Source organism: Rhincodon typus, chromosome 26 (assembly GCF_021869965.1).
Source record: "Rhincodon typus isolate 14 chromosome 26, sRhiTyp1.1, whole genome shotgun sequence".
Lineage (NCBI taxonomy): Eukaryota > Metazoa > Chordata > Chondrichthyes > Orectolobiformes > Rhincodontidae > Rhincodon > Rhincodon typus.
This window is the reverse complement of record NC_063357.1, coordinates 22,509,286-22,537,097: the sequence shown is the minus strand read 5'-3', so window position 1 is coordinate 22,537,097 and position 27,812 is coordinate 22,509,286. Positions and strand designations below refer to the sequence as shown.

Sequence of the window (27,812 nt, the reverse complement as noted above, 5' to 3'; positions counted from 1 at the left end):
GCGTGGAGGGCTGTTGTAGATTGCGAAGTGACATTGACAGGATGCAGAGCTGGGCGAAGAAGTGGCAGACGGAATTCAACCCGGAAAAGTGTCAAGTGATTCATTTTGGAAGGTCGAATTTGAATGCAGAATACAGGGTTAATGGCAGGATTCTTGGCAGTGTGGAGGAACAGAGGGATCTTGGGGTCCACGTCCATAGATCCCTCAAAGTTACGAACCAAGTTGATAAGGTTGTAAAGAATGCGTACGGTGTGTTGGCTTTCATTGGCAGGGGAATTGAGTTTAAGAGCCGTGAGGTTATGCTGCAGCTCTATAAAACTCTGGTTAGACCACACTTGGAATATTTTGTTCAGTTCTGGTCACCTCATTACAGGAAAGATGTGGAAGCTTTAGAGAGGGTGCAGAGGAGATTTACCAGGATGCTGCCTGGACTGGAGGGCAGGTCTTTGAGGAAAAGTTGAGAGCGCTACAGCTTTTCTTATTGGAGCGAAAAAGGATGAGAGGTGACTTGATAGAGGTGTACAAGATGATGAGCGACATAGATAGGGTGGATAGTCAGAGACTTTTTCCCCAGGGCAGAAATGACTATTACGAGGGGGCATAGTTTTAAGGTGATTGGAGGAAGATATAGGGGAGATGTCAGAGGTAGGTTCTTCACACAGAGAGTGGAATGCACTGCCGACAGTGGTAGTGGAGTCAGATACTTGAGAGACCTTTAATCGACTATTGGATAGGAACATGGAAGATCGTAGAATGTAGGGTATGCAGGGTAGATTGATCTTAGTAGGATAATAGGTCGGCACACCATCGTGGGCCAAAGGGCCAGTACTGTGCTGTACTGTTCTACGTTCTTAAAAAGTATAGACCTTACCAGTATGCTGCAAGACTGTCTGCCTGAAAGTAAACTACTGCCAATCCTGTGAAAGACATATCATTTCATTTATGTACGACCTTTCACAATGTCAAGAAGTTTCAAAGCATTTTATACCCACTGCAACAGTTAGAATGTTTGTTTATAAGCTTCATTTTGCTTGCTAATGCTGCCTTTATGTCACTTTTTATTTACTCTGTATTCCCTGTCAGTTGAACTGTTGAAGGCCAGTTTACATTTCCGATTAATTCTCTTCGGTCCACTGCTCAAGACATTGAAGAAATAGTCAACACTACAAGAGCCATTTCCCTCCTGGGTGGCAACATTTCATGTTTCCGGCATTAGGCTTGCCAGACACTATAGTGGTGAGGTTATTAGGATCCACATAGGGCACCTTCACTAGATGTTAAAGTTTGATGTCAACATTGCTACTTTGTAGCTGAAATATTGAACTACCAGCTTTTCTTTAATCTTGAACACATGTTCGGCAGCAGGAAAGACCTTTTGCCAGAATTACATGGATCAACAATTATGTTAGTTGCAGATTTATTTGTATTGGATCTCACTGTGAATGTTGAAGTATCTGATTGTTTGAACAACTCTGGAAACAAAGTCTACAAAAAAAAGAGTGGTGTGGTGGGTGTTGCAGAACTTTGTACTTTGTGCAGAACTTGATTATAATAATTCCTCACAGACCACTTTCAGAAATGAATGAGAATACTTCATATTCCCCTTGGCCTAAAGCACGACCAGAAGAATGAGCAGGAGTCCAGATCAATGCACAGTTCCTCAGAAGGAATGCTCCTATCTCAACCACAGAGGAGTAATGTGTAAGGCATCTCCTCCTCACTAAGGACATCGTCACTGAAAACTACCAAATGCTATAACCATAACTGCAGCCTCAGAACAGGACAGGGACAGATTTCAAGACTAGGGGGCATATATTTAGGATGAGAGGAGAAAGATTTTAAAAAGACACAAGGAGCAATTTTTTTCACAGAGTGATTGGTGCGTGGACTGAACTTCCATAGGAAGTGGTGGATGCGAGTACTGTTACAACGTTTCAAAGACATTTGGATAAAGTGCATGAAAACAATGTTTGGAGGGATAGGGGCCAAGCGCAGGCGGGTGTGACTAGTTTGGTTTGGAATTATGGTCGGCATGGACTGGTTTGACCGAAAGGTCTGTTTCCGGGCTGTATGGCTATGACTTGATAGCTGTTAAAGATGCTTGCAGGCACATACTTTGCCTAGCTCTTACTCCTTCTGAAGTTATATATCTATATTCATGGAGTTACTTCAGCAGTGATTAATCATAGGCTTTTTTTCTGCAGCACAGATGCCATCTGCACAAAATCTGCAAAATTATGCATGAACTACAAATAAACACTTCCAAAATGGGCTGTTGCGTTGTGATCAGGACTAAAATCCTGCTCAAACTTTCCCATGCTAATGTTAGGCTGCTGACGATATTTATAGCGATACTGAGGTCGGCGAACTCAACAAATTCAGGGATCGACCCAAAAATTTCTGCTTAATTACTCAATGGATAAATTCATTAGGTTAGCAAGAGAACTTAGAGTTTGCCAATCCTGAGGGAGCATTTTCTTCTTCTAAGCTCAATATTAGCTTTAAACACTCCCAAATAGAATGCTGTTCAAATGAAAAACTGATTGTACTCTACCCAGCCTGTGGCAAGCCTTGGCCTTCAGCCTTTGAAAAGTATTTTGTATTATAGTTCCACAGCTTGCATTATTACAATCTTATCAGCAGTCTGTAACAACCACCAGAATTGTGATGCATTAGTGTCCTACATTAACATAACCAGCTGCAGACTGAGCCAAAACAATGGCACCCATGTTAAATGATACAAACATAGCATGCGCAGGCATCACATTCATTAAGTTGAAAAGGAGTAAGGGTGAACATTGACATCAATTCTCTAAACACAGTAGCAGAAAAGCAGTTGAAATACTGTGGGGAAAAAAAATGGCATGAATGGTCTTGGTTTTTAAAATTTCCACAGCTCATCCTGAGCAAGCAAATTAAAAATTACATAAGCAAATGGTACCTGCAGAATACGTGCATACGGAATATGGTCTTTGTGCTTTATGGAGATTAAAGCATTTATGATGTTGTGTATTTATACAGGTTTGCATGTTATGGTGCTGGGAACACAATCTTATTTTAATAAAACAGTTCATGACATGTCTCGTGATGATAAGTCAGAATCCCAAAGTACTGTGGACATTTAAAACTTTTAAGTCCAAGACATGTTGAGCCAGAAATATCTGTGGATGTAAATGTCTAGCGACAGAGAGAGACCCACAGAGTGGCACACCCGAGTGCAAAGGAAATTTCAAAAACAGCCCTTCAAAGCAGGTGGTGGGGGGGTGGTGGTGAGAAAGAGGCAAAACACCAGTTTTGAAATTTAATCACTTGTGATTAAGTAAATAATTAGAGACTGACAACTCGTGCTCAACAGTAAGCCATACTCTGCACACTATGTTCCAAACTGCAGACACATTTTGTGTCTCCCTTTTGAAAAATACATAAGGACAAGGGTTAAAAGCCGGTCTAAATGCTACTGGAGTGTGCTAATGGGACTGAACATTCTTACTTGTGTCAGCCTGGGCTCAAGTGTTAGATAGTTGAAAAATTCTCCCTTAGTCACTAACTCTATGATGCCTGCTCACTTCTATGACCTCTGCATCAAACCATTTCAAATTGTGATGTTCATTCATTACACACATCGACAAGAAGTTAAAACGGTGAAAGGCTCGTGTGATAAACTATGTTTAATAGATCATCATAATTTGGGAATGTGTGATTTCAGTACTGCAAAGGTAACTTTTTTTTTTCCCCCAAACAGATCAGAGATTATTTGGAACAGTGAACTAAAAACATGGGACAGAATCTTATAGGGGCCTGAAGGACATGGGCCATTGCAAAAATGTGGCAGAAGTGCAAGGGATGTCAGGGAGACCCATCTCGAAATCAGGAATAACTCATTGCACCTTTTAACTAAGTTACAGGCATCTAGTTGAGATTGTTGCTTGTCAGCAGCAAGTTGCCTATTATAGCTTGTTAATGACCTTATTAACTGCACATCTCACCTCATTAATAAGCAGCTTCCTATCCCACCACTCTCCATGAGCAAACTAGGTACTCAGATTGCTTGATACAGAAATCAGAGTGGGTACCTGGCAACTTCAGCTCACTGTTTGTTCAAAAGGACTTCCATACAGGATACTAGGCACCATCATTTCACAGAATGATAGTGCCTGGTATGGACACTGGGCACATGCATCAGTACAATATACATGGCACTGGGTAACACTGACACTTTTGTCACATCTGGATCATCATCCCAAATGTTTCACTCTCTCTGTGTACAATATTGTAGCTATTAATGAGCTCCCCCATCAGTGGCTGCACCAGGAAGGAACAACACAGAGACAGTCAATGCTGTATAATGCCTGGAGAGTAGGCTGCCTGCAGGTGTGTGTGCTGAACAGTGCATGGGGCCATGACTAATATCTTTCCCTGTAAAAGCCCGATGGTCAGTGGTTGCTGCAGCCCCCTCCCTTACAGGTTGAGTCAATTATTCTGCTCACGCCATGTGGTCACAGCCATTGTTTCCCGCTGTGCACACTTGGAGGTGACAGTGAACACTCCTCTTCCAGGCACTCCCAGCCTTAGCCTAAATGTACCAGAGAGCTCTCAAATATCCACATTCCCTTCCTAGTTGCTCATCCCGTGAACCCTCTTGCTTCACACTTCAAGTCCCCACTCAGTCCATCTATATCTGGCTGCACTTGCCTGCCTTTTCCACCCAGCCCCTGGCATACAAGGTGACCATGCCAGGTGTGGTCATACACTGCTAAACCCTTGAAGCCGGGGTGCTCCTGACATGGACAACTCTGCCTCGCATTACACCCTTCTCAGCCCTTCTCTTTGCAAATCCTACTGCCCCCTTTCATAATTTCACTGGGCTTTCCCCCAGCACCTGTAGGTTCCAGTGACGAACCAGCTAAGCAATGTAGTCACCTCCAAATGCAGTAATTTCACATGGCAGTGGCCAGACCTGTGTGCTCCCCAACCACTTCCTATCCCCCCCTTAGTTTCTGTGGGCAGATCCAATTGACTGACCACGCCCACCCCCTTGACTGATGTGACAGGACAGCCCCAGATACAATACACTCAAACCCCTGACTAGTGCCTATAACATGTTCCTGACCACATTAGCCTTAACCCTTGAATGGCTGCTACAAAGCTAAATAGACTGACCATAACCCACTCCCTAAACAGTAGAGGCATGGACCACCTAACCAATAAAAAGATTCCTGTTTGTGGCCAATGTCCTTGACTGGTTTGGAAGGCTGCACTTAACCTACTGTGCTTGAACCCCCTAACCTGATGGTGCCTCCATGGACTTCATTGAGGTCTCCTCCCCCAAGTGTTGGATACGTGGCTGTCTGCTTATGGCACATGGAGTGTGTTTGCCACATAAATTGCTGGCAGATGCAGATCACCATAGCACACTGCCATTCTACAAGATATGCACCAGATAGACTTAGGACTGCTTAGCAGCAAGACAGGCTGTCTGTTTTTGTGCCAGTCATGGACTAGCAGACATGACAAGGCAAGACAGAGATGCTGTGATCATCCAGATAAGCACTAAGTGAATGAGCACTAAGCGAGCAAATAAGTAGCTCCATGACGCAGCCTGGTCCAGTCTGAGTTTGGTGCCACATGCAAACTGTCCCCACTGCAGCCTTTCAATGTTTATTGCTGTGCGTCAAGAGAGTATTGCCAGTGCATAGGAGAAAAGCTCAGATGGGCACAAGGGGTCGGCACATGACAAATGTCAATATCCATGGGTGCATGTGGCTAGTGCCCATGGATCATGCCCTGGTCTGCGGTTTGGTCGCAGGCACCAGGGATCATTTGGCAAGCTGCATTTGTCAGGTACCCATGCTGGTTTCCTTGTCAAGTTTTCTAGACATTGAGCATGTTATGGAAAGATGGAAGGCTGAATATTATGAGGCACGTTATGCATTTAATAATACTTTTAATAAGGTTAATCCCTGTCAATTAGCATCTTGCCGCTTCCTAGTGAAAACCTCGCCACTCTATTTCAGAAAAGCATAAAAGATAACAGGAGTTGCTCCTGAATCAAGACAGGTCTCACTGTAATTATCACCAGGTTCTGCCGAACAACTCACCAATGCCCACATCGCTTAGATACCCATAAGATTCCATGCAGTTTGTTTCGAGTTCCTCGGAGTCCTCCTTTATTCACTGATTGCTTATTAGGGTATATGCATAATTAGTAATTTTGTCTGTTTATATACTTCTACTCTAATCCTCGCAATATCTCTCCCGCTCTCTAGTTACAGACGTTTTGTTTCACCTTTGCATCAATCTGGGAAACAGTGTGTTATGTTTTGTTTTATCTTTGCATTAATTTAAAAAACCCTATGCTTTGCAGTTGAGACAACAGTAGGAAAAGGTGGGTACCTTAGGAGAAGCTAGACAACGGAGAGGAAGTAAAATGTAATGTAACTAAGTAAACAGAAACAGCAACAGAAATAAGAGCATAACAGCAAACAAAGCTAGTTATGTTCCCATAGGAACCAAGATAGCACCTCCAATTGAATATGATAAGGAGGAAAAGGAAGTCTATGCCTTTGTTCAGAATCGGGTGGGGTGGAGATAGGGTGACTCCAACCAGAATCAATAAACTATAAAAGATGCCATATATCTTCAGTGTAAAATGTAGCTACAGCTACATTGATAACAGCTTCGACAGAAGCAAAACAACTAATAATCAAAGTCACAAGACCTAAACCAGACCAAGCCTTGTATACATGTCATTCCAAACTCTGAACTATACCTTCAATACTACTGCTCAACTGCTCTATTACAATCAAAACTTCCCTTCTGACGAATATAGTCTAATCATTGCCACCCATAATGGGTCAACAGCAAACATAGACTTGGTTTACTAAAACCTTTAATAGCCAAATAAGTGGGAGCTGACAGTCATGGAGTTGAGCATTGAAGGCCTAATTCCAATGCTGCAGGAAATTCAATACCTCTCTAGTTATTAACGCCAATGAATGAATTTTCAAATGCAATATACCATTAATAACAAACACAACCTTAGACATTTCCTCCAATCAGGTAAAGAGTGGTCACAGTTTGTCTTTTTTTTATTAAATTCCTCTCAGGTCAGCTGCAACAATTGTTTCTTTTTTAAAACCGATTTTAGCACTTAGGTATCATATTTCAAGATTTTCTTTAGCGAAAGAAAGAGAGGCATTGTATTACGTACCACCCCATTCCACCTACACACACAATTGGTTTCTCTTTTTAGCAGGACACTTGTACATAGCCTTTGATGTCTCGAAATGTGCAGTCATCACGCAAGTGTGTGTTAAACAAGATACAAATTTCTTCACTCCTCACTGAATTTCAGTGCCTCTTGATTAAAATGGCAATTCCAAGGCAGCCTGTTTTTTTTAAATATTCATGTGGGTTGCCCGAACTGGTCAGGTGGTTAGAGAAACCATATTAATTCAAAATTGTCATTTATTAAACCATTTTAATTCATGGAAGTCTCAGTTATTAAAGTCAAAAGATGAAAACTGAATATTTATGATCAAATTTCACAACAATTGTAACACACTGCTCAATCCATCACTGGATTTCAAAGGGAGAAGGACACTGATCGGTATGTACAAAGAAAAGCTTGATGCATTGGGAATCTGGCCATCAAGTCTCAGATCAATGTTAAGAGGCATACAGGTTGTGATAAGCTTAGAGCCTACATTTACAATCTTGGAATTAACGTCTAAATTTGTTTACCCACTTGTGAATCCAATCATGATGCAGTAGCTAATTTTCAATTTGGCAATCTTTGCCTTGATGTGGTTTCTTTGTGGCTACAGCAGGGGAGGGAGGACAGTCTTATGGAAAGACAAACATCTTACATATTGTTGCCAACAGAGGTTCAGGCAAGAAAATTATTCCCTGAACACCCTAGAAGGCCACTCTCTCCTACACCAGAAGAAAATAAAACAGTAACAGTAATTTAGAAATGATTCAAATTGGACCAATTCATTTGATATACTTGAAAATGGAACTCCAGCGTGAGCCGTACATACATTTCTTATGTTAGGAGTTTTTACATTTTCTTCCCTCTAGGGGACAGCCTTTCTTCTCCCACAACCCGAATCTCTTCCAGTAACTTACTCAGTCCTGCATGGTGTTTTGTGATTCTTCAAGTCTTGCTGCATTGCAAGGGGACTGCTACTAATGCAGCCACTTCTGGGAATAAAATCCTTCAGCAATTGCCCATCACTCCCTGCAGACTTTTGAAATAACTATGGAAAGCATTAAACACTTGTAGAATTGTGGCAACAGGTAGGAGAAAATCAAAACTACAATAATATGGAATGATGGCCCTTTTACAAAGTTCTTGTAAGAGGTTGGGGCACATTGGGAGGGCTATGGTGTTGGTGTTCAGCTGAGCACAGTTAAACTTAAAAGCAGGATACTGCTCAGCGTGGAGCTCCAAAATGATACTACTGTTGCTGACAATCAACACTGCATATGGACTGACACCAAAATTTTCTTTCTCTGCAAACTTCCAATGGACTATCACTGTATGCATGCTAGTAATGGCATCAAAATGGGGTCTGGTGAGATTTGGGCCATGTGGGTATGTTTTAAAAACATGCATTTTAACTCTGAGAGGACAGTCACAGCATCCCAAAAGCACACAAGCTCTGTTTGTCTCCCATTTTATTTAGCAAAGTAAATATTTTGTTTTAACCACTGTTCCACAACAAAAAAAATTACCTCTTTTGTCTGTCATTCTTCAAACACAATTCCAGATGTACAGATCTTGCATTACAAAGAGCCTAAATAATGTTTAACCTGTGTTACAAAACTAAGTTTATTAAAAACACCAAGTTACTCACAAAAACAATGATATTATTGAGCATTCTGACTTATTGTTCATAGGTGGTTCACACAAAAAAAAAGACTTATTATCTTACTAACCTTACTGAGTTTTGGACGATCATAAGGCAAGTACATTTCTTTGGTTGCTAGAATGATACGTCCTGTGTAACCTTCCTGACGAAGAGTTTCTGCACAGACTAATGAAGCTGGACCTTATGGCAGAAACAAAAATACAATACTGTTGGTTGAAACTTTCTGTATTGCTAAAAGACAGCCATTTTCTCACAACCGCAATATCTTACTGAAAAAGGTATGATTGTTTTAAAAATTACATCATTTTCTTTTAAAATCAACATCCTCTTTTTACTTGGAGGTTTGATCCCATAGTAGAAAATGTACAGTTGCTTCTAAGATACTATTACCATTATTCTGAAATCAGCCACAATGATATTCTCAATTACAAGATAGACCTACTGTCTCTCCTAATGCTTTTCTCTTATGTCATGGGGAGCCATTCACAGAACTTCCCTTGGGACAACTAGGAGCAATTCACTCTGGTGGAGAGCATAAGAAATGAATTTTTGACATGCATAAAAGACAGTAATTTGGCATGAGCAGTAATTGCATCTATAAGGCAAACGGAAAAGGAGTGAAAGTTGCATTTAGCAACTTCTTACTGCCTCTTGACAACATACATAAAAGTACAATAATTAATACGACTTTTTCAGGGTCAGGTAGACTCTGACCAACCTTCAAAACAAATGGCAGACAGGATCTGGAATGTGGAGGCCCTGCTCCCACTTCCATCAGATCCAATCTTTTTCTGGAAGGGGCAAGAGCTGGGATCCACATACAAGGGAAACTTGTACTCAGCAGAGCCACCGACTCTCAATGCAGAGTTCAAATAATTCCCATTTTTCACTGTTGCAAGGGCCTTAACCCATGATTGGAGGTAAGAATTTATGAAGTAGATGCAAATACTAATGAAGGGTGGATAATACAAAGTTTGGCAACATTTCTATGCTATTCACGACAGATTGTATTGCCTTTTCTGAAAAGCAATGCAAACATTTTTCCTCTGAATGCTCTTGGTAATGACAGGCTAAAAACCCGAGAATTTTATTGTCTGTACAGGAAGCAATAACCTGCTCACTGATGCTCAGTTTGGGACAAAATCAAGGCTACTCAGCTCCTGACTTCAGTTCTGCATTGGTTCAAACATGGATAAAAGATCTGAACTCCAATTCAGAAAAGTGAGAGGGACTTCCCTTGACTTCAATGCCACATCTGATGAAACGTGGCATCAAGAAGTCCTATAAAAACTGGAGTCATAGACATGTATAACATGGAAACAGACCCTTCAGCCCAACTCGTCCATGCCAATCAGATATCCTAAATTAATCAAGTCCCAGTTGCCAGCATTTGGCCCATATCCCTCTAAACCCTTCTTCTTCATGTATCCATCCAATGGGCACTGAAGGAAACCTCTGCTGGAACTTATCACAACATCTGGCATAAAGAGAGATGCTTGAGTTGTTGGAAGTCAGTCATCCCAGCTCCGGGACATGTCTGCAGGAGTTCCTCTGCATTGTGATCTAGGCCCAAACATCTTCAGCTACTCCACTTAAGACATTTCCTCTATAATAAGGTCAAAAAGTGGAGACTTTCACTAACGATTTCATAATATTCAATTAGTGGCTCCTCAAATACTGAAACAGTCCCTGTCCAAATACTGCAAGGCTTAAAAAAAAATCCAGGCTTAGGGTGAGAAGGGACAAATAACATTCACACCATACAAGTGCTAGACAATCACAATCTGGAAAAAAAAGAGAGCACTTTTAATCATTGTCCCTTGGCAGTCAATAGCATTATGATCCCTGAATACCCCCACTATCAACATCCTAATGGATTACCATTGACCAAAAACTGAACTAGATTAGTCATATAAGCAGGTCAAAGGCTATGAATCCTGAGTGAGTACCACACCTCCTAACTCCCCAAAGCCTGTCCACAACTCAAGGCACAAGTCAGGAGTGTGATGGGATACTCTCTACTTGTCTGAATGGATGCAGCTCCAACACCACCCAAGATACATGACACCAAAAAAAAAAGACAGTCTACCTGATTGGCACCACATCCGCAAGCAACCACTCCCTCCACCACTGACGCTCAGTAGCAGCAGTGTGTATCATCTACAAGATCCACAGCAGAAATTCACCAAAGCTCCTTAGACATATCCTTCTAAACTTACTATCATCTAGAAGGACAAAGGCAAACGATACATGGGACCACCACCACCTGAAGGTCCCCCTCCAAGTCACTTACCACCCTGACTTGGAAATATATTGTCATCCCTACATTGTCATTGGGTCAAAATCCTGGAATACACACGCTAATAGCATTGTGGTAATCTACCTACACGAAACGAACTGCAGTGGCTCAAGAAGACAGCTTACCAACCTCTCTCAAAGAGAAGTAAACATGGGCAGAAAACGCTGGCTACATCCTATATATGAATAACAAAAAAGCGAAACCATTACTGGGGCGATTTACACAGTCTCTCTCTCTCTCCCATAATCTTTCACTGATCAACCTGGATTACTGAGCATATGTTGTCTTGAGGCTTTGAGGCCTTCTATGTGCACTCCTCTGTGCACACGGCTGTCTTGCAGACATAGTTCCACTGCACCCCTCACAAACTTCTTGTCCCTCCAGTCATTATGTTGGGTATTCCTCCAATCACTTTTCCCTTCTCTCCCATGCTTGCTACAACAATTACAGTTTCACCTTTGTTCGCTCTGTCTCCAGCCACTCATTGCTTTGTGATTGGAGTTTGATGCATAACTCCAACCCCTACTTGAACTCCTTGTTTCAGGCTGCCTGTTTACCTGAATGCACAGAACATTCCTGGACTTGTGCAGCCACACAGACACACACATTCAAGGGAACATTGTTAGGGGACAAAGTAATTTAAGGTAAACAGCAGGAGGATGAATAAACTCAGCTGACCAAAGCCAAGCTGTGAAATGCCTATTCTATCACATTTGATAGAGTTAAAACACTTGCACCTTAGAAATTTATTGAATCCGAAGGCATTTGAATAAACTCACTTTTTAATATGATCAACATTAAGTGAAAACACATTTTCAGCATGTCATTTGTTGTATAACTTGGGTCCCCTGGCTATGCATTACAGTCCATGGCAAGTCAGTCACAGCAGATAACTGCAGCCTTGGAGTCATGAAAGATAGAAATCATTTTACTTCATAAATTACAAAAAAACAACTTTTAAATTGAGACATTAAACCTACCTCCACCTAGAAGAAGAATGACATTTTTATTTGCTAGTGACTGAGTGACCATGTTTTGGGTTCTTCTGTTTAAATCCAAGGCCTATTTAAAACACAGAACATAATGAATCCTATTTATCAGCGGACAAACAAACTGGTAAGAAAATCTAGAAACTTCTTTCAAAGTTTGCCATCAGTCACAGAAACTTACCGCAGTAGTCGTGAATACAATAACCTTGCCATCCTGGACTTTAGTCTGTAGAAATAGAAAGAAGAACAACATTAAGGTTAATAGAAATGAATAATTTATTTAAGGCGCCATCCTGGACTTTAGTCTGTAGAAATAGAAAGAAGAACAACATTAAGGTTAATAGAAATGAATAATTTATTTAAGGCGTGCATCATACTAGCATTATTTAGAAGATTAAGAAAACGTATTCATCCGTTTTATTTGTTGGCTGGACTTATTCAGGGATGCTAGGATTTCATAGCCCAGATAACCTATAATGAAGCGCAATGAAAAGAAAGTCAATCTTTTTCAAAAACAAAAAGACCAATGGAGTGTATAAACTACATCCTACATGAACAACACATTCCAGAAAACATTTGTGTGAAAATTTGAGCCTCGCTTCATTGATGGTGTTTGTGAATGCTCTTTCATTCCGGTAGTCTCAAATATAACCAAATAGTCTCAAATGGAGACCCAAGATTTATGGTCCTTCACATTCATCAAAAGACACTTCGTTCACAGTTGCAGATTGAATTCAAGCTCAATTTACTTTTTGACAAAGCTTGGAAAACAAGAATGATCCAAAAGCAATATGACCAAGCAGGCAGAGAGACATAGGTCATCAGACCTTGCAGCAAATCCACACTTTACAACAGTCACAAACAATAGCACTCAAAACCATGGAAATGATGTCAATTCAATCTATTGTTGATTACTGACTATCACCTAGATTCTAGATCGGATCCCACTTCTGGTGCTGAAATAACTAATCAACTAGAACAGTAGTTGTACACCACAATTGATTTGTGCATCCTGAGTCCTAGCAAGTGGGAGAAGAATTTAATCAGCTGAGGTTCATGCCCCAGATTGCCTTGCAAGGATTCTGCTACACAGCGCACGTGTGGATATTGTACCAGGATGGGATTAGTCCCACTGTAACATTCGATACATCTCCCAAATTTTATTGCACAGCCTTGCACATGAGAAATAGCCACTTGAGCGGAAATCAAGTAGTACACATCACACATGGACCTGTGCCTCAGATAAAGTCTTTGGGTGGAATAAGTCCAGCCCCTGAATGACGCGAGTGTTGGCGGCAAAATTGGAAGAATCACATGAGATGACCAGTAAGGAACTTCTCAACAGAGAATAGAAAGCCCCATTTCCCACCTAAGCATTAATCAGGGAGACAAGACACTCAAAAGAGAGCGGCAAGGGGCCTATTTGCATGCATTAATCTCACATTATTACTTAACTGCAGTTTTTCTATTCTGCCACCCACAGGAGAGAAACTGTTTAGTCATAGTCGCTGACATGAAAGATAGTGCAGTTGGTTACCTGGTGACTCTAGCTCACTGCTGGCTCCTCTGGACCTCCATCTTGGACACCTAATACCATCTCAGAGCATGCTCCCTGGTCAGTGCCCACATGCAACACATATTAGTCTCATCACACTCACATGGCAAATCCCTGATCCATTTACAAGACATTCCCGCAATTCAATGCTGCACTTGAGTGTACTGGCACCTTTCATTGCAACACTGCACGAAGAACATTTGCATCCAGCCCATGGATTCAGCTAGGGTGTATCTCAGGGATTCTTGTTTGGTCTCTTTAGAACTTATTAACTGCACCTAGCAGCCCTGCCATGGTATGTTAGTTTCACATCTTTGCCATGTGCCAGCCTCACATGCAGCAAACAGACTGCATGCACATCAACCAAATGGCTGTCTCTCCAAGACTAAGGGCAGCAGTTCTCAGTCAAGTCAAAGAGACCTCCTTCAGTCAGGGGGTTCCAGCAAAGTAAGTCAACGCCAGTTTCCAATGTCAGTCCAGGAGTTTAGATACTGTTAGTCAGCCACTTAGGACATCTGGGGTCAGGGAGTCTATACCCCTACAGTCCAGAAGTGAGCCATGGTCAAGCCAATGGGTCCAGTGCAACCAGCCAGCGAGTTGCAATATGTTAGGAGGGAAGCTGTACACAGATCAGGCAGGGCTCTCTGTCCAAGTCATTCAAGGGAGTGGACCACAGCCAGTCCTGGAGCTCCATCCACTAAAAGTCATGGGGAAGTTGTCAGAGGCCACTGCTACAGTAGGGAAGCTGAGGAACTCCGATGTGGGGACTGGAGGCAACATACGGAGCTGCAGAAGAGCTAACTATCGTGAAGGGTGCAACTCGACATAAATGGAGGTGTTGCTGGAGGACAATAGAGCATGGAAGGGAAAGGGCAATGCAGGAGGGGAGGTCATCAAGAGTCAGCAACAGCCTGACTTCGATAGGGGAGGTGGGAAGATATGTCTGGCACCTCGACTTGATATGCCTGGGACTCAGATTGTAAAGTGGAGAGAAGAGTTAGTCAGGTTGGGCTAGACAGACCAGACATGCTCAATGTGACCTACCCAGATTTGATCACTTTGGCTTGACTTTCCACAGGGCTAGGGGTAGCAGGCAAGGGTAGCAGGGTAGAAGACCCACTCACCCCTGAAGCATCCCGACATGAGACTTCTGCGGAAGTCCATATGTTGTCTCTCCTCCATCTGGGTATCTACTGTCTCCTTCTGAGGAAGGGGTACCTGGGGTGAGGTCAAGCTCTCTCATCTCCCTGTTGCCACCTGTTGGCTCTGAGCACCAATGGCTGGAGCAAATATCCAGGAGACACTGAGGTTCATGTACTTAGTTTCTCATGGCAGCTGCCAACCTGTCCATTAAGGCAGCTGGACAGCCACATGCCAGAGGCAGTACTGTGCCAACAGCATTGTTGCAGCCATACAAAACAGTGTCAGCTTTCCTAGTGCTATTGATAAAGCTGCTTGCTGCTGGTGTCTCCTTGTGCATTTAGATGAAGTTATTGATGGCCAACACCATGGGGGCTTCTGCTGTTCAAGCAAGTGCCTGGTATCCAGCAGGCCTCCGAGTGCCAGAGACATTTCTTGCTCATCCAGCTGCTAAGAGGTGGCAGCAAAGTGCTCACCAATAAGCGCGCCCGACTCTAATCTAGTATAAAGTATCCAGCAAGGTGGCAGTATCTGCGACGGTGGAGGGTGCAGGAGGCAGTCTTGCTGATGCATCCTCCGAGGGATCTGTGCCTTCTTCCTGATACCACTGCATACCGACAGAAGACAAAAAGAGAGAAAGCATTGTGAACAAGCGGTAGAGGTTCTGCCATGTAAAGAATACATTCGCAGTGGCAAGAATGAAGGAGTAGCACAGCAGTGGGCAATGCTTGTTACTTGGTTGCTGGGACATGGACATTTTGGCCTCACCACATGAACAATCTCAGTCCTCAATGGCCAGCACCATTGAATCCTCAGGAGCTGAATGCCAGGTGCCCTCCCACCCATCCTGGCTCTCTGTGCCCACATGTGCACTTATCTCCGGAGATGGGACAAATTGCATGAAAGTGGCTGCAACAGTTGTCAATTCTGGTGCAGGTGAGTGAAAGGTGGCAAGTTGTCTAGAGTGAGTAAGTAGGCAGTGCAGAAGGCGCACAGGGCTAGCTATGACAGGAGAGTTGGGGTGGTGAGAGCAAGAGAGAGAGAGAAAATGTTGACTGCAACGCCAAGTCTATTAGACGGTGAATCTTGGAAAGAGGTGGGTGCAGCAGCAGCGATAGAATGATTCGAGAGGTAGCAGAGAAAAGATAGTGGCACTTACCTACACTGAGCAGAGAAGGTCACGGAGGGGGTTCCTCCAGTATTGGGGGGGACGGGGGCAGTCCCCAGATTATCGAGCTTGCACTGACATCAGTGGCAACCTCTGACCAGGCTGGCAGGATTAGATATTGTTGCCTCCTCTGCTGACGGAAGGGGATGGACCTCCCCCACACCAACCCATCCACCAGAACCTTTAAGACCCTGTTCACAAAGCAGAGTGCCAATTTCCCCTGGTCTGCTGTCTCCACAGCAAGTGGCAAATTGTGCAGGGCACCTCCAGACTTTCTGCATATGAATAGGTATGCAATGGCACTTGCACCAGGGATCCTAGGATTTATTTGATTTATTTATTTTCACATGTATTTTGTTACAAAATACAGTGAAAAGTGTCATATAGTGTCATCACTCTCTGGTGTCATCTTAAAACACAGAAAAATAAACCAAAACATAGAATATAAAAGGCAGAAGAATGAAGAAATAAAAAAAAAAGAGAGTTTTCAACTCTACTGTTCTTGTTAAGTGCTCCGCTATGGGCCATGGACCTAGTGGCACTGCCACTGCTGAAACGCAAGTTGCCAATCTTTACCACCTCACTTCCACCATCGCCCTCACCACTACATGTCCCTGCTGGACCTTGCCAATGCAGATGCCACTGAAGGCAAAAATTTAATTCCGCTGTCGCCATGAGTCCAGTTCAGGCCCACCTTACCGATGCAGCCACTGCTGATGCCGCCTCCATTAATCTGCACTGGATACAGATGTTACCAGAAACCCAAACTCGCCTGCACACAGCTGCCATGAGTCAGTGCTAGGACTGCCTTGTTGAAGCAGAAGCTGGCTGGGAACCCAAACTTGCCTCCAACGCCACAAGTCCGCGCTTCTGGGCCTACTAAAATACGCACTGGGCCCCATTTGCTGCTGCTAATGCTGCCACCATAACACAGAGCCCTTCAACAAGAGGCAAGTAAAATAACAGAAAAAAAACCAGAAAGAAAGAACAGAGGAGAAAAAAGAACTGAAAAGTGGACACAGCAGACAAGCCCCAGGCTCAGAAGTGCTGCTCCACTACCATCCTACCGGAAATACTTTTGTATCTCCTGGCAGTGATTAATACTTCCTACAAAACAAGTGCAAGAGTACAACAAGCACGGCACTTTGGGGGCATGGTGCCTCGATAATGAGGCAAGATTGGGAAGACAGTGTGAGCAAACCTGTTAGAACTTGAAGAGAAACCCTCCATGAAACTCGGCAAAAATGATAGTTGATTTCTGGTAAGATTCAGCCCATTGTCTTAATAAAAGAATGGAAACACTGAAATGTCTTCCTGATATGCATGCTGTAATCTATTTCATTAGGATTGAACATCACTGTTTGATTCAAGAACGTTTCCATTCATGGTAACAGTTCTGTAACTAATAGCCGATTTAGGAGTAAACAGTAGACTTTGCAGCAATCCACTCAAATACTTGTGAACGGCTGTACAGGACATTGGTTAGGCCACTTTTAGAATTCTGCACTCAATTCTGGTCTCTCTGCTATAGGAAAAATATTGCTAAACTTGAAAGGGTTCAGAAAAGGTTTACAAGGTGTTGCCTGGATTGGAGGGTTTGAGCTGTAGGGAGAGGCTGAATAGGCTGGAGCTATTTTCCCTGGAATGTCAGAGGCTGAGGGGTGTTCTTGTAGAAGTTCATAAATAATGAGTGGCATGGATAGGATGCATAGCCAAGGTCTTTTTCCCAGGGTGGGGGAGTCCAAAACTAGAGGGCAAACTTTTTCATGCAGAGGATGGTGCACGTAGGGAATGATTTGCCAGAGGAGGTGGGTACAATTACAACATTTAAGGGCATCTGGATGGGTATATGAAAAGGAAGGGATATGGGCCAATGCTGGCAAAAAGGGACTAGGTCAGTTTAGAATATCTGGTCAGCGTGGACGAGTTGGAGTGAAGGGTCTGTGTCTGTGCTGTATAACTCTATGACACCATGAGAAGACTCTGCCATGGAATAATATGCTAAATATTAAACCCATCTGGCTTACAAATATCCTTTAGGGAAGGAAACTGCCATCCTCACCTGGGCCAGCCTACATTTGACTCCAGACTCACAACAATATGCTTGACTCTGAACTGCCCTCTGGGGATTAGGGATGGGCAATAAATGCTGCCTGGCCAGTGATGCCCACATCCCATTAATGAATAAAGAAAATATATATTTGACTTGTGGCCTGCCTCAGTTCAAAATTTATTATAAAAATTATTAACATTTTACAAGTCATTGATTTTGTGACTGGCATGACAGAACCAAATATTTACCTATTGTTTATCTATCTGAAACCAAGTTAGATCTAGATTGGGATATGATTGATATATCATATGATTGATTGTAAATTTATTTTGTAAAAAAAAAATTCGTCATTATGAAAATATATCTCATTTTGAACTCTCCAGCTAACTAAGTTTGCCATGTTAGTATTTCTCCACTAGAGATCCAAAGTTAGCTTGTCTTGCACACTAAAACCAGTGGACATTTTAGTGTTAATCTAAAGTTTCCCCTGAATGTGTCCAATGATCTGGCTTGGCAAAAGTTTCCATTTCTTACAAATTTATTAAATTGTGCTATTATAATGATAAACAAGAGAATCTCAAATATTTATTTGAGGGAGATAACAAGCAGGATAGATAACGGGTTAGAAGCAGATATTATAATATTTGGATTTTTGGAAGGTGTTTGATATGGTACCACCATTATTTACAATTATATATAAACGTCTTGAATGAGGAAAATGAATTTACTGTAGAAAAGTCTGTGGAGGACACAAAAGTAAGCAGGAAGTTAAGTGATGCGGAAGACGTAGAGTCTGCAGATAGATCACAATGTGGAGAAATGTAAGGTTACACAGGAAGAATAGAGGAGCTGAGTATTATTTAAATGGAGGAAGATGCAGAAAGCTACAGGAACAGAGATTTAGGCGTCCTCGTCCACGTATCACAAAAAGCTAGCATCCAAGTTCAGCGGTTGCTAGGAAAGTCAAATGGAATATTGACCTTTATTTCAAAGGGAATTGAGTCTAAAAGTAGGAAGGTTGTGTTAAAAATAAACAAGGCACTAGTCAGACCACAGCTGGAGTACTGTCAATAATGTTGGGACCCTTATTTAAGAAAAGGAAACTGGCATTGGATGCAATTGGAAAAGACTCACAGGTATTGTTGGCGGAGGTGGTGGTTGGACTGTCTTGAGGACAGGTTGAGTAGATTGGGTCTGTACTCATTGGAATATAGAAGGATGAGAGGTCACTTTATACTAGATTTTTAGGGGATTTGACAGGGTAGGTGTGGAAAGGTTGTTTCCCTTTATAGGAATGTCTAGGACAAGAGGGTATAATCTTGGAACAAGGGGGTCACACATTAAAGAAGGAGAGAGAAGAATGACTTTCTTCTCTTAGAGGATTGTGAATCTGTGGAATTCCTTACCAGAGGGGGCCAATGAGGCTGGACCACGAAGTATATTTGAGGCTGAGATAGCCGGATTTTAACCAGTAAGGGAAACAAGGGTTATGAGGAAAAGCCAGGAAAGTTGAAGGTTATCAGATCTGCCACTATCTTATTGAACGGCAGAACAGGTTCAATGATCTACTTCTGCTCCTGTGCCTCATGGTCTTATGGTCTACTGCCATGTAGAGCTGTTACTATCGATCACTGAGCTAATTCACCATTTATCACCTCTTTGCTCCCATCCCTACACTACTCAGATGGATTCTTCATTTATGTCATGAAATGCAATCATGAAGAAATAAATAGATTACTTTAAAATTCATTTCTTTGGATGTTAGCTGCAGATTTTTATTACATTAAACTGTTCAATAAATACAAGTAGTTTCAGTACAACTTATTGAAATCAATAGAGCAATCCAAATTATACCTTATAGCTTTGTAGTCCATCCAAGCAGGGGAACTCTTCGATATCACCTGTTTTTACATTAAAACAAGCACCATGCCTTGGACAACGAACCCTTCCACGTGAGAGAACTCCTAAAGATGCAGGAAAACGAGGAATAACCGAGAACAGCTGTCAGAAGTGAAAAGAACAGACATGCATTTCCACAAGTAAAACAGGACTCAATTGGTAAAATTCTTGTATCTCAGTCACAAGGTTGATAATCAATTAATTAATTGGAGCACAAGCAGACATGTCTATGCAGTAGTGACAGAGTGCTGATTTTTCAGATGTGAAGTCCCCAAGATGAAGCAGTATATCCAGGTTCTAACTGCCTATTTGATGCACCACAAGGGTTTTAATGTTCCGAGAGGTGTGTGAGGGCCAATATTTCTCCCTCAACCATACCATTGTAAGCAAGTTTACTATTTATTCCTTTTATTGCTCTTGGAGGGACCTTGTGGTTTCTAAAATAGTTGCTGTAGTTGTCTGTATTTAGCCACTGCTTTTCCTAAGTACATGAAGTATTTTGAGCTGTGATATGATGATGCAGAATTTTGTTTTCACTGAGTATAATTTAGAAACTTGGTGACTGACCCACGTGAAACTTTGGTACGTTGGTTAAGTGCTTACTTTGGGCAGTCTACGTGAAGTGTGACAAAAATCGATCAGCACACGGATCAGAAATTCATCACATTTGGGAAAGTAGAGCACAACATTTCCTTCTGGCAGTTGATGAGACCACGTGCTAGATCACTGACAATTCACAATACCCATGATCAATGTAATGCATGTTAAAATTACTGGCCTTGTAAGTAGCTCATTAACAAACAAATAATTTGTAGCATAACGAACAATGAGTATGGAATACAATACTTTTACCATTGACCAGCTGACTTCCATAATGAGTGCACAAATGTCCTATGGCACTAAATTCTCCATTAGTTTTGATAAGTAGCAGCTTATGGTTGTTGATTTCAACTTCACGCATCCTGTGTGGCACAGAAAAATGTTAAAACTGATTTATTCACAGGAAATAATATTAAATATCACTAGAGGAATTTTAAGCAACAGTAAAACCAGTTCAATATTAACATGAAAGGATATAAAAGAAATGAGGGCTTAAATTAATTGACTGGAAGATTCAGTTTCAAATACAATGCACACTTACTTTTCACAGAGAACTTAGATGATAGCTTTTAAACATTATATTTCCCATTACAAGATAGGTACTGTAGGAAAATTAAATGATCATGTGCAATTATCTAAAAACTTCTCAATGCATAGAATAAGAATGCCAGACAATTGCACAGTGTCCTACAATTTTACGAGGTTGTTAACCAGTCAACATAAACTAAGTAAAATGCAAAACAACAAATATAGATCACTCTTGATCAAAGAGTTTTTAAAAAGCATCTTTCTGAATGATTCACTCTGAATTAAAGCACAGCTCTCACTCTAGAGATTTGATGTGTTCATGTACATAGTACAATACTAGCTATGGTTAGATTTCTCAGAGATTAAAGGATAGATGTCTCATTGTCCAATGTCCATACGTCACTAGTGCACACAATGATTATTTGTCTTTCTAGTAAGCTGCAGCATTTCACACTGACAGCTGATAACCATTCTGTTGCTTATACAGCACCAAATATGATGGTGGAATTAGGAGACAAATTTCAGAAATTTCATTAGACCATCTAAAAGTCATGGGTTGTAACTGCTTTATTATGGTCAACTGTTTACATTCAGGATTTCAGTTATAAAAGTTTAAATGAACAAAATTAAACTTTGGTATAAATGCATATCCAAAGTCATTTTAACAGGAAATATACATCAACACAAGATTTGAAATCTTAGCCACAATCATCCAGCCATTGTGATGAGGGACAAGCAAAGCTATTTCCACCTATTAACTTTCTTTGGCCATCCTCCCTAGCTAAGCGTTGGTGAACTGGGATCGAACCACGAACAATGAAACATAGAGTGTCATAGTTTAATGGTTATACTAACGAGATAATGACGAGTATCAGGATATAGCAATAATATCATGAATCAAGTGCAAGAATCTGATAAAAGAAACACAAGTAGTCCATACAAGAGAGAGACGATCTTACTAAAGGTGTAAAATACATAATTATATAAATAAAGGAATTTTGAAGCAACATGACAGTCACACACAAGTCACTCACGAGTACAGAGGGATATCCCCAATTCGTAACAGAACACAAATTATCCAAACAGAGATCCAAACAGTATTAAAAGTGGAAGCACATCACACACACACACACACACCAATACGTTGGAAGTTACAAACTTTGGACACTACACCAATAGATTTGAAAGATAACATGGAATAACAAGATCACTCACAAATACCACTCAAATCCCAGAAACAGAGCTCAAATGACTCCAACAACAAATGGGTAAAGGCAATATAAAACAGAAAATAAATAATTAACACATTTTATTTCCAGTCTGGCATAAGCAAGAAAGCAAGCAAGCAAGCAATGACAGGCAGCATTCTGGTCTATTATGTCTTTATTTTGAAAGCGTTTGGAACTAAGATTTATCCGCTCAGTACGTATTAAAATGAGGGCTGGTGCACAGATTTGTTATATTGGGATAAACATAAATTAGTGTACGTGCTACGTACACACTTCCTACTTCAATTGTGTCTTTAACAGCCAATACATTTTACTTAGGGTAGTGGGGGAGTCAAAGAGAGCATTTCGGCAACAAACTTTCAACTGCCAAATCAAATACCGTAAACCAGTCCTTAAATAGAAAAGTATTAAGGTTTTGAAGGCTGTTATAAAATACAAGTACTTACTCATTATCTTGCATCTCAGAAGCCAAACAAACTTCTTTTTCAAATACAGCCTCAGACTCCTCTTTCAAACTACTCTTACGCCGATGTTTTCCCCCATACAATTCATTCCCCTGAGCTTCAGATCCATGAAGTCCAGGAAGATCAACTGCATTGAATAAGAGATGGACAAAAATTATTTGAGACCCCCTCCTTTTAGAGGTTCGTAGGAAGTGTAGACATAGTCATCTCCAGCTGGAGATGACTATCTCAGTAACAATGTTTACTTAATCAATTATAAAGCTTTCCCTTTATAAAAACTGCCAGGTCATTGTTAAGCAGCATAGGAAGCCAAGCATCATTAACATCCAAAAGAAATGCAACTCAGATTCTGCAGGCCAAAGACGATCAATGGTGAAGTTGAATTGGAAGATTGCTATGAAATAGCAAACTTGAAAATCCCCCATTTCCATAAAGCAACAAAAGCAGCACAGTGGAAATGCTCCACATACTACCAACATGCCAGTTGACCTTTATCACATTAGGAATGGAGTATAGGAAGAAAGGTGTCTTACTGCAACTACAAAAGAGTCTTGGTGAGACCACACTTGGAGCATTATGTACAGTTTTGAAAACCTTGCCGATGGAAAGATAGAATAAATACAACAAAGGTTGGAAGGATTGTCCTCCGAGGAAAGATTAAATAGACATAGACTTTACACTCTGGATTTTACAGGAATGAGAGATTGTGTAGTCAAACATACAAAATTCCTGCAGGATTTGACAATATAGATGCAGGAAGGATGATTCTCTGTAATCTCTGTAATAAGGATAGAGAATCAGGGCTCAGTCTCAGGACAAGGATCAGGCTACTTAGCCATGAGATGAAAAGGGATTTCTTCACTCAAGGGTTGGTGAATCTTTGGAATTCTCTTCCCCAAAGGACTATGAATGTTCAGTCATTGATCATGTTCAAGACGAAGATTGATTGATTTCTAAAATGTTAAAAACTTTGAAGGGATACAGAATAGTGCAGGAAATGGTGTTGAAGCAGAAAATCACTCAATCTCATTGAATGGCAGAATATACTCAAAGAGCCAAATGGCCCATTTCTGCTCCTATTCCTCCACTCTCTACAGTTTCCAACAAATGTCAATCAGAAAATTCCCTGGTAGACTTCCCCCAAATGAAACCTTCTCAACTACCAAATAAGCACCAAAATGGTTTTCTAAACACGGTCTCAACTTTTACTGTTCTTGTGGATGACATCTGGTTGAGTAGAATATAGTGAACAGGGAGGGAATGACTTTCAAGTTACTTTTCAAAATGTCATTTGTTCACAAGTCAATATTAATAATCTTTGTATGGAAGCTAAACCTATGGAACATAGCCACTTATTAAAATTTGCTCACTAAAAGAAAATGACAGGTGAGAATCTAACTTCAGTGCATTATTCAGTCTGAAAATGATTTTAGCTCAAAAAAGGAAACAATTCGGTAAGAATTTACACTTTGTATCTTGCCACGAGTTACTATTATAAACTAGATGTTGTAAAACTTACCTGTGGATCTTTAGTACTATGTCTTCTTTCCAAATATAAAAAAATGTACAAGTTGCTATATATAAACTGCTTCAGTTATTGCTTACTTACAGCTTTGTATGATAATAGAATTAATCAAATAAAGGAAGTGTTTTGTTTGGTATAGGTGGTTCGCTTGAAAGACATATGTTGCAATACAAATAATTTCTCAATACAATTTTGCTTTCCACCAATATTAGGATTTAGATGTCTTGTCACAGCTATTAATTTTGAATCTCACCCTGGCTTTAAAGTCAGTGGAGGCTAGCTCACAAATAATTGGAAATTTTTCTCACAAACACAAGTGTGTAAACTACAGAAAGAGGTATAGTTGAACAAAGTCAGTTAAAGTTTATGTACATACCTATTAGTGATCAGCAAAAAAAAAATACAATGCATCAGTATCCTACCACACTACAGGTTTTCAATCCCCCTTCTCCCCCATCCTAACAAGGAAACAGAAGTGGAGCAATGACATTACCTTCCGCTCCACCCAAACCTCTAAAGAAATGTCATGAATCTTCTAATAAATTCAGTTGTTCCTCTTCCTCAACTTCTTTCTCTTGCACTGCAACCTTTTCCTTTTCCCCCATGCACTGATCCTCCCCCGCTTCCACCGCTCCCGTGGCTTTCTGATCTACCTGACCGAATTCTCGACCGCCCATGTGCAATGTATCAGCAGATCCGTTAGTAGCAAAGAGAGAAGAAAATTACAGTATAACATTTCATATATTCATGGAGACATTAATATCTAACTTTAATTAGATTTAAAACTGCTTACTTAGCGTCTGATAAACAACTTATATTGAATCGAATGCATGTTCTATTTGTATCACCTCACATAACAGCAATTTTGTACACTAAAATACCTCCTTCATTAGTAAACCCCAAACCCACTCACAATTCGTTGATTAAATAATAGACTGGCGATCAGAACTGTAACTCCTAAGTCTGCTAGGAAATTCTGGGGAAGCAGTCTACAATCTAAAAACACGTCTGATTTAATGTGAAGCTAATATGTTCGAAATAAAATTACCAAAAATGCTTTTAATATAAATGTTATTCCCAGATTACGATACATTGCAATTCATCAGCGAAGTGCATGTACGTCACGTTTCAATTGTATAATGGAGCACAGTAATTTGAAATAACAAATAATTAACAATTAAAATATTTTAGAACTCATTTTTATTAGATAATTGAAAGATGTTAATTCAATTACTTTGGTATAAATACATAGGTATTTATGATAATCAGCCCAGCTCATCTCGAAACAGGACACAACGCTAAAAACTGAATGAAGTTTCATCAGAAGAAGGCATAGCATTATGTAAACTTCAGTAGCCTTCGAGCCACGACTTTGGTTCATAACTCAAAGCGGAAGGTGCTTACGGCACATCAAATTAAAACAGGGATTGCCTTTCCCGTTACCTTCGGTACCTGATTTGGATCGGGATGTTCCCATTGTGTAGAGTGAACTGGCTTCTTAGGAAGGCAAACAAGGACCACGAGCGCAGGGTTACGACGGCGAGCTGCCTCCCTTCCACTCCGCGCAGGGAGCCGCAGTTAGCTTGGCTCGCAGTGGCAGGAGCCGCCGAGCTCAGCGTGCAGCGTCACAAGCGAAAGAGTACAGCTTGGTCAGCAGTTCTTAAGGAGCCAATGGGTTAGTGGAGCCAAGGCCAGCGCCGAGACTAAGCCCAGAGTAAACAATCTGGGACAATGTAACGTTCTGGTCTCCTAGGAACCGCCACGCCCCCATGATGTCACGAGCAGGCACTGCACAGACCACGGGATTCAAATCAGGGACTTGGTAACTCCTTTCTATTACCACAAAATCGTAGAAACCTGTCAACAGCAGTGTCTTGAACACTTTTGCAAAAAAATCAAAGCACCTAGGATGCTGAAAGTCAGAAACAAAAACAGAAATTGTTGGGAAAGCTCAGCAGGACTGGCATCATCTGTGGAGAGAAAGCAGAGCTAACGTCATGGATCCAGTGACGTCATGTTTTCTGAGGCTCCCCATAAAGAAGCTATAGAATTTCTCCGGTGTGGAGACAAGCCATTCGGCCCAACTAGTCCACACCAACTCTCTGAAGAGCATTTCACCTAATCTATTCTTGCAATTCCCATGGCTAATCCACCTAACCTATACATACCTGGACACTATGGGCAATTTAGTATAGCCAATGCACCTAACCTGCATATTCTTGTATTATGCTTCAGTTTATTGGATGTACAGCTCCGTGAAACTCAATGATTCTTTAATACCAGTTTACAAACATCTGCAGTTTTAAAAGAAGTTACCAAGTTTATTACAGCTCTTACTGTGGTGAGCCAACCACAATATCCACAACCCAAGCTACAAATCTACTCTAAAACCTTACAGCTCTTATTATCCCCCGTAACAGATATTTTCTTCGTGCTGGAATCTGTTATTATAAATGAATTTCAAACTTATTATGCCTTGAGAATTAACATAGGATTTAGGAGCCATTGGTCCTTCCAGGCTGCTGTATCATTCCAAGATCATGGCTGATCTGGTTGTGGTCTCAGTTCCACTTTATTTATGCAGCAATATTTCTGGTCCACAAAATAGAATTGCTGTAATACTATTCATGCATTTCAATGTGAATCAACGTGAAAATGCCTTGCTATACTCTATTTGCAATCAAAATAGAAAGGAATCAAATGAAAAGGCACGATTACTGTGAAGTCGTGATGAAAGGTCACCCACCAGCTGAAGCCTTCCCTTTTGGAGCCATAACCAGGGTGAAGATGGTAACAAAAATGTTTCAGAACTAGAGCAGGAGCAAGACACTTACACAGGTCAATCAAAGTTTGGTTGGGAGATTGCAAAATAACAAAATAGTACAGATGCTGAAAATCTGAAAAATAAACCGAAAATACTGGAATCTTTTGACAAAAGGTTACAACTGAATGTGCTGAGTATTTCCAACACAGATCCACTCGTGATTTTATTTATAAGAGAAAACATTTTTATCTCTTTCTGATTCACTATCTGTGCATTTGCAGCATTCGTGTTTTTGCTTAATGGCTATAGTGTTGCTAGCACTGCCCTGCTCATTCATTACTATCTTTAACCCACTCATCTAAAACTACTGGCATAATAACAATTATAGTAATGTAAACCTGACTGTATTTGATAAATGATTACAAATCTAAACATGATATCAGTTAACTAATAAAAGTCAGAGTAAATATATACTTTAAACTTCTCAATACCTAGGTTTAGAGAGGCTTTAGTGTGATTATATCTTAATGCAGCATTTATGGGAAATTGAACTGACATTGCAGTTATGCATTTTTTTTTCACATGATTAGGATTCAGATACCCAGGGATTGTAATGCACAATCTGGGAGAATAACATAATGGAAGCTGAGGAAGAAAATAAAACCATTGCGTCTGCGCGACGTGATATCCTGTTTGACTATTGAAGTGCATTTAATGATACCT

General features: G+C 40.9%; 1 protein-coding gene across 2 annotated transcripts in view; it reads right to left on the bottom strand.

Annotated features, from left to right (window-relative positions):
- Positions 1-25,999, bottom strand: part of aifm4 (apoptosis inducing factor mitochondria associated 4) — a 71,687-nt gene extending 45,688 nt beyond the window's left edge. The window contains exons 1-7 of one of the 2 annotated variants that reach the window (XM_048612638.1): positions 25,769-25,999; positions 22,783-22,927; positions 20,832-20,941; positions 19,935-20,044; positions 12,346-12,390; positions 12,156-12,237; positions 8,944-9,056 (exon numbers count right to left, since the gene is read on the bottom strand). In XM_048612638.1, the coding sequence (XP_048468595.1) occupies positions 8,944-9,056; positions 12,156-12,237; positions 12,346-12,390; positions 19,935-20,044; positions 20,832-20,941; positions 22,783-22,927; positions 25,769-25,802 (639 nt within the window). In that variant the 5' untranslated portion in view covers positions 25,803-25,999. The remainder of the gene's footprint in view (positions 1-8,943; positions 9,057-12,155; positions 12,238-12,345; positions 12,391-19,934; positions 20,045-20,831; positions 20,942-22,782; positions 22,928-25,768) is intronic. The other variant, XM_048612639.1, reaches the window with a different exon arrangement.
- Between the last annotated feature and the right edge of the window lie 1,813 nt (positions 26,000-27,812).